Raw genomic sequence first — 8,688 nt, forward strand, 5'->3', positions numbered from 1 at the left:
CACGCATAGAAAGTTAGGTTGTTACAATCCTAATAATCATAAGATTAATAATAACAGAAGGAAGATGAGAATTAACCATATTTAAAGAAAGAACACTAACCATAATATTAATAACTCTAGCCGCCATCACCAAAAGAGCCCAAATTCTCAGTATGACTACCAATAGCTATAGCAGTCCCCACTCCGGTATCCACTCTAGTACACTCCTCCACACTAGTAACTGCAGGAGTGTACATAATAATTCGATTCCAAAAGTTCCTTATAACTACAAATATTAACACATCTTTATGTTTTATTTCAGTAATTACAATATTTATAGCAGGTTTAATGGCAAATTTTGAAAATGATTTTAAAAAAATCATTGCTCTATCAACCCTAAGGCAACTAGGATTAATAATAATAATTCTAAGATTAGGGCAAAGTATATTAACATTCTATCATCTCCTAACTCATGCCATTTTCAAATCCATATTATTCATGGCAGCAGGATCTATCATCCATTCCTTAAAAAATAACCAAGATATTCGATTACTGGGAAACTTAAATGAAACCATACCATTCACAATAATAAGATTACTAATCTCCAACCTAGCCCTGGGGAACCCCATTTTTTTCAGGATTTTACAGAAAAGACTTAATTATAGAAACTGTGTACACAAATAGAAACATCAATATACTAATACTAGTCTTAATTATCATTTCCTTAATGCTAACTATTATGTATTCTATTCGTTTCACATATTATCTATTCTTTAACAAAGCAATAAAATTTTACAGATATATATATATATCAAAGAAAATAATACAATTAACCTTTCTATAATCATCATAATATTATTTAGAGTAAGTATCGGATCATTAATAAATTGAATCTTCTTCTTTGATTACTACCTAGTTTATCTAACTTCATATACAAAACTTAGAACCTTAATGTACTCCACGCTGAGAATTATTATCAGTATATTAACACTAACAATAATATCTAAATTCATTAAATTAAATAAATACTACCACAACAATTTACTTTACTACCTAAACTTTTTTAATTCCATGTGATTTCTATCCAACCTATACACCTGAATCTACCTCCCTGTTATTTTGCTAAGAACCAATGTACGAGACTTAGATAAAACCTGAATAGAATTCCTAAGTAAAAACTTAGTAACATAAAATTTATAAAAAAAAATTTATAAATACCTCCCACAAGTTATACACATTCATACTCATCTTCATTTACATAAGAACTTATTTATACATATGATATTAATGAATTTAAATAGCTTACATAAAGCATAATATTGAAGATATTAAGAAAATTGCCCAAAATTTTTAAATAAATAAAAACCCTTTTATTATTTTTATAATGAAAATATAATGTTTTTATAAACTATATTTAAAAAGTAATATGAAAAATTTCATAAATAATGAATTAGAAGTCCATCTTTACTTACTTCAACTAGAAATATGTAAATCAATTCAATGATATTATTAACAATAATACACCTCTCTTTTGGTTTTAGCTAAATTCCCTCCCCCCCTCCATACATACACATAAGGCTTTTGCCCCTATCTTAAAACCATCAAAGCCCAATTCTCAGATTTAATAACAAATAAATCCATGTTTAATTGCCATGAAATTAAAGTGTAAAAATTACTTTAAGAATACTACAATAAAGCTTCCCGCTTAGATATATATTATCGAAATATATTTTTTTAATGCAATTAAAATGTTCTTATAAAATTTAAACTAATACCCACACACACAAAACACAACTCACAATTTTAACAACCAATTACAAATCTGTGTGTCCTACATCAATATTCTCCTATCTTCACTACTTATATAAAAAAAATCAAATAAAAAAAATAATATATTATAATTAATCCAAATTAAAATATCCCCGCCTCCTAAAGTTTTCAATCCATAGAATACTCATTATACTCCAAGTACAACCCAATAATCAAAATAAACAAAAAAACAAAAGAACATAATAACGTATGGATTAAAATTCACTAATAAATAAACCAAAGGTAATAAAAGAGCAATTTCATATCAAAAATTAAAAAAGTCAACCTAATAGTAAAAAATTGAATTCTAAAGGGCATACGAGCACAAGAAATAGGATTAAACCCACACTCAAAGGGAGATATTTTCTCCTGACTTAAGGCCACTTTTTTTGATAAAATTAAATTAACTACAAATAAAAAAAAGAAATTAAAATAACAACCAAAAACACACACACTAACTGAATAATCACTTATATTAAATTTTTCTTAAAATTAAATCTTTTAATTGAAAATTAAATGTAATATATATTATTATACTATATAAATAATAATTAAATAAGCTTACCTTACCCCTAAAATCTTCATCAATAAACAGAAATAAATAAAAACAATCATACAACAATCCACAAAATGTCAATATCAAGAAGCTGCCTCAAATCCAAAATGATGATAAGAAGAAAAATGCATATTTAATAAACGAATTAAACAAATAACCAAAAACGTTGTCCCAACAATCACATGGATCCCATGAAACCCCGTAGAAATAAAAAAAGTAGAACCATAAATAGAATCGGCCATAGTAAATGAAGCGTTAACATACTCAAATAGTTGAAGACAAGAAAAATAAACTCCTAAAAAAATAGTCATTATTAACCTCTTTTTCCTCTCCACCATATCATTACTAATCAATGAATAATGAGATCATGTGATAGCCCAGAAGAAACTAAAATAATAGTATTTATTAAAGGAATGTCAAAAGGATTAAAAGGATAAATCCCCTTGGGGGGCCACAGCTGCCCAATCTCAACACTAGGGGCAAGAGCTGAATGAAAATAAGCCCAAAAAAAAGAAAAAAAAAATAAAATCTTTGATACAATAAATAAAATCATTCCAATTTTCATTCCCCTAACAACATTAATAGAGTGACATCCTTAATAGGTAACCTCTCGTAAAATATCCCGCCACCATAAATACATACAAATCAAAGTCCCGGGAATGGACAAAATTAACATAAAATTATTAAGATTATGAAATCACCTAATAATAAAAATTAAATTATTAAAAATCCTAAATGAAATTACAATAGGCCACGGACTAGGAGTAACTAAATGAAACGGATGATTTTGATGATATTTAGTCATAAAAAAAATTAATATAAAAAACACAAAACCAAATTAAACTTCCCTTCTATACAAAGCCGAAAGAATAGAAAATACATAAGCCTGAATCAAAGATACAAAAATTGCCAAAACAAACAATATAAACTGAACTACAACTAATACAACCAATAATACAAAACTATTCATGCCAACCCCTGATGAACCTAAAAGAGATAGAAGTAAGTGACCATCAATCATATTAGCAGTAAGACGAATCGATAAAGTAATAGGACGAATAATTAAAATAATAGACTCAATAATAACCATAAATGGTATAAGAACAAACGAAGTCCCCATAGAAGTAAGATGAGCCAAAAAACTACCTAAATAATTAAGGACTGAGTAGGAAAAAATCTAACAACTTTAAATCGCAATAACACAAAAAATGCTTAAAAAAACTAAAAATCACTTAGTAGGCTTTGCGTTGAAGAATTTCTGATCAAATACCGTTTGAATTTTTTTGCTACTTGGAATTTTAGTTGAGTTATGTCGTCGCAAGTGGAAAGACGCGAATTAATTATTCGATTATTAAAAGAAAATCCGCGGTGGAGTCAGAAAACAATTGCCAACAAGGCAAAAGTTTCACGGGAAACTGTATCGAGTGTTATTAAGAGATTCGAAAAAGACTTGAAAATAACCAGGAAAGTTGGTTCTGGAAGGAAAAAAGGTTTCGCTTGCCCGCAGAAGGCGAAGAAAGTCATTGCTCTCTTGAAGAAGGATCCAAGGCTGTCGAATCGGAAATTGGCAGAAAAAGTAGGTTGCAGTGAGGGCTTGGTGCGTAGAATTAAAATTAATGAGGGCCTTAAAACATACAAAGTCCAGACAATACCTGATAGAAGTGCTGTCAAGAACCTGGAAGCCCAGAACCGAGCTAGAAAGCTGAAAGCGGACTTTTTTCAAAAATTCAAATGCTGTGTGATGGACGATGAAACATACGTTTTGTCTAAATTTTCGCAATTGCCTGGACAGGAATTTTATACCGCAAAGGAACGAGGAGGAGTTGAGGAAAAATTTAGAACAAAACAAAAGTCAAAGTTCCCCAAGAAGTTCCTCGTGTGGCAAACGATTTGCAGTTGCGGCGAAAGGAGTCAAGCTTTCATAACAAAAGGCACAATAAACACTGAAATTTATGTGAAGGAGTGTCTCCAGAAGAGACTTTTGCCTTTTGTTAGAAAGCACGACATATCTGCTTTCTTCTGGCCTGACCTCACCTCCTGTCACTATAGCAAGGCAACCGTCAAGTGGTATGAAGACAATGTCACTTTTGTGGCAAAAGAGGCTAACCCACCAAATTGCCCAGAACTCCGGCCTATCGAAAGATACTGGGCTTTAGTGAAAAGGAAACTGAAGGAAACAAATACAGAAACAAAAGACATAGAGTGCTTCAAAAATAAGTGAAAGTCTGCCACCAAGAAGGTTCCAAAAGCCACAGTGAAGTCTCTAATGGCATGTATACCGCAAAAGCTGACAGAGTTTTGTAGAAAAAAAAATTAAATTTTTTTTATTTCCTTATTTAATCAGAAATTAAATTTGCTTTTCAAAACTGTTCGAATTGTTTCAATCGGATAAAGGGTTTCAATGCTAGGTCCATTTAAAGTTGTTAGATTTTTTTCCTACTCAGTCCTTAGTAACAGAATATAAAATTAACCTAACTCAGATACTTAAAGACAAAGCAAAACAAAACCTCATATGCCTAGAAGAAGTAAAAATATAAGGAAATAGCACTAAAAAATTATTTAAAAAAATTAGAATAATAAGACTAATAAAAACAATTAAATTTGAAAAAGAATAATGAATTAAAATCTTAAATTCAGTATACATATAAACTTAATAAAATAATCCCATAAGCAAACAAAACGGGACTGGCCAACTCAAAATTGATAGGGCATTAAAAATAAAAAAAAACAATTATTCTTAATCAATTAAAAGAAGTATAAAAAGAAGTAGAAGGATCAAAAATAGAAAACAAATTTACTATCATTGCCAAGACCATCAAATCTTCTTCTTCCGTCCGGAAAAATTACAAACAACAAAATTAAGAAAATAAAAAAAATAAACAATAGCCATAACAACTAATAACAAAATAATTAAAAATACCAATATTATAATTCAAACTAAAGGTATTATTTGAGGAATAAAAGAAAAATTAATAAAATAATATTTTTAAATTGACAATCTAATGTTTTACACTAAAATTAATCCTTTCGTTAAAAATAGCCATCATAATATTATAATTTGATTTAAAAAATCAATACTTTTGAATCAGTCATTTAATGATCATAAAACCATAAATTTAAAATCACTTAAATACAAGAAACATAATAATATCTCATCATAAATTTCACACCACATAAATTAAATTAAAAACTAATTAACCATTTTTTAAAATTAATTATACATACTAGTAGACTCAACAGAAATGGACATAAATCTATGATTAATACCATAAATCTCAGAACACTGACCAAAATACACCCCCGGGCGCCTAAGTCAAATTTGCGCCTGATTTAGGCGCCCGGGAGTAGAATCTATTTTAATCCCTAAAGAGAGAAGGAACAGTCCACGCATGAATCACATCTATATATGTAGTTAAAATTCGCACAGGATAATTAAATGGCAAAATACACCGATTATCCACGTCCAAAAGCCGAAATCCATCCAATCCAAGTTGACTAGTAGGAATCATAAAAGAATCAAATTCAATATTTAAAAAATCTGAATACTCATAACTTCAATACCATTGATGTCCAATAGCCTTAACTGTCAAATTACTATTTATAACCTCATCAGCAATACATAAAATCTTAATTGAAGGAATAGCAATAAAAATTAAAATAAATATAGGAACTACAGTTCAAACAATTTCAATTGTTTGGTTTTCCAAAAGATAACGATTAACTAATTTATTATATTATACTATAAACAAATCTTACCATAATAAAAAAATTAATGCAGTAATAAAAACTAAAACAACTATTGTAGTATCATGAAAAAAAATTATCATATCATAAACGGGAGAATTTGAATCTTGAAGAGACATTAACCATGTATTAATTTTTAATAAAAGACAAGTAATAAATCTTTTTAAATGGAGCTTTTTAAATCCAATGCACTAATCTGCCATATTAAAATACATTAAATCCTAAATAGATGGGACCTCATTATACCTATGAGCTAGTGGAGGCAGGGAATTAAACCACTCTAACGATGAGCTAAGAAAAAATATATTAACAATTTTTCGCTTCCTTGATAAAGACTCCCAAATAATAAAAATCAAAACAGATAGTCTCAAAACTGAAATTAATGACCCAATTGAAGAAACAATATTCCAAATCAAATAAGAATCGGGATAATCCGAATACCGCCGGGGCATTCCCCTGAGCCCAAGAAAATGTTGAGGAAAAAAAGTAAGATTAACCCCAATAAACATAGAAACAAACTGAACATTCAAATAAAATTTAAAGTAAACCCAGAAATTAACGGATACCAATGAATAAACCCTGCAATAATAGAAAATACAGCTCCCATTGAAAGCACATAATGAAAATGAGCCACCACATAATAAGTATCATGCAAAATAATATCAATAGAAGAATTAGACAACATAATTCCAGTAAACCCTCCTGTAGAAAATAAAAAAATGAATCCCATTGCCCACCAAAGAGTAGGATTATAATTAACCTTCATCCCGTGGATTGTTGAAATTCAACTAAAAATCTTAATTCCAGTAGGAATAGCAATAATCATTGTTGCCGAAGTAAAATAAGCCCAGGTATCAACATCAAGGCCAATAGTAAACATGTGATGAGCTCATACAATAAATCCTAAAAATCCAATAGTAATCATAGCATAAATTATCCCCAAAGATCCAAATGTTTCTTTCTTTCCCCTTTCACTCATAATAATATGTGAAATTAAGCCAAATCCGGGTAAAATTAAAATATAAACTTCAGGGTGCCCAAAAAACCAAAACAAATGCTGATATAAAACAGGATCCCCGCCCCCAGAAGGATCAAAAAAAGAAGTATTCAAATTACGATCAGTCCATAATATAGTAATAGCACCAGCTAAAACAGGAAGCGACAAAAGAAGTAAAACAGCTGTAATTAAAATTGATCAAACCAAAAGAGAAATCTTATCTATAGACAAAGATTTCATCGATAGACAAATATGAAGAGAAAAAATAGACAAATCAATTGAAGGACCTCTGTGAAAAATATTAGAAGCCAGCGGAGGATAAACAGTTCATCCCATACCGGTCCCCATGTACATAAAATTTCTTAAAATAAGAAGCATTAGAGACGGGGGCAATAATCAAAATCTCATATTATTCAAACGAAGGAAAGCCATATCAGGAGAACCTAATATCAACGGAATCAAAAAATTTCCAAATCCCCCAATCATAAATGGCATTACCATAAAAAAAATTATAATGAAAGCATGATTAGTAATCAAAGAATTATAAACCTGATCATTATTAATTAATCTCCCACAAGTCCCCAACTCTAAGCGAATAATCATACTTATTGAAGAGCTCCAACCATGCCCGATCAAATAGCTAAAATGAAATACAAAATACCAATATTTTTATGATTAGTAGAAAATAATCATTTATTCATAATTATCACAAATAATTTAAATTAAACTTCAAAACAATGTTATGTCTGATTTAAAAAAGTAATAAATTGTAAATTTATTTAAGAAAATTTAATTTAATTTTCTAACATTAATTAATATAATACCATCAAATTAACCATATATATATTATAATTTAAAAAAAAATATTAAACTGCAAATTAAAAAATTTTAATCTCATTAAATAATATATGTTTTTATTATAATAATAAGATTTATAAACATAAACATATTATTTTTTAAACTTTGAAGGTTTGAAGTTTAATAAATAACTTAAAATCTTATTAATATAATAAATTATATTATAACAAAAACAGAAGAAATCAACAATAATGGAAAATATATATAAAAAAATAAATAACCAATCTTAAAATCCCCAAATTTAATTAATTTTGACTCTAACCTATAAAAATGCATGGAGCTGGACAACATATTAACATAAACATACAATATAAATAATGACCTAAACATTATTACAATCAAAATAAAAATTAAATTATTTAGCATTATAAACAAAAAAAAAATAGAATATCATTTTAAATAAAATATAGTAAATGGGGGTAACCCAGCCACATTAAACATAACAAACAAGAACAATAAATTTAACCTAATATTACTAACAACAGAAAACCCCTTAAATATTTTATAAAAAAAAAATATATAAACAGATAAAAAAAGAGAAAAAGTATACAAAATAATATACTTAAACCAAATAATAGTTTTTATATAAACTAATATCAACATTCAACTCGATTGATTAATGGAAGAATAAGCTACAATAACTTTGAAATTAGTCAACCTAACGATATAAAAGGAGGAATAATAGAAGATAAAATTAGTGCTACATATAATATAAAAAAATTATTAATTTTAATCAAAGACATCA

At 28.1% G+C, this 8,688-nt stretch overlaps 1 protein-coding gene and 2 pseudogenes across 1 annotated transcript; all 3 read right to left on the bottom strand.

Annotated features, from left to right (window-relative positions):
• Positions 1–1,917: 1,917 nt before the first annotated feature.
• LOC108723878 (NADH-ubiquinone oxidoreductase chain 3-like) lies at positions 1,918–2,196 on the bottom strand (the record flags this gene model as incomplete). The annotated part of the gene is given in 1 exon segment (XM_018449908.1): positions 1,918–2,196. A coding segment is annotated over 1 exon segment (279 nt), but the record flags the coding sequence as incomplete, so codon positions are not given.
• Positions 2,197–2,349: 153 nt separating this feature from the next.
• LOC108723879 (cytochrome c oxidase subunit 3-like) lies at positions 2,350–3,020 on the bottom strand (annotated as a pseudogene).
• Positions 3,021–6,309: 3,289 nt separating this feature from the next.
• On the bottom strand, positions 6,310–7,185 carry LOC108723880 (cytochrome c oxidase subunit 1-like; annotated as a pseudogene).
• Positions 7,186–8,688: the final 1,503 nt, after the last annotated feature.

Source organism: Mycetomoellerius zeteki, unplaced genomic scaffold, assembly GCF_001594055.1.
Source record: "Mycetomoellerius zeteki isolate Tzet28-1 unplaced genomic scaffold, Tzet1.0 scaffold250, whole genome shotgun sequence".
NCBI classification, from domain to species: domain Eukaryota; kingdom Metazoa; phylum Arthropoda; class Insecta; order Hymenoptera; family Formicidae; genus Mycetomoellerius; species Mycetomoellerius zeteki.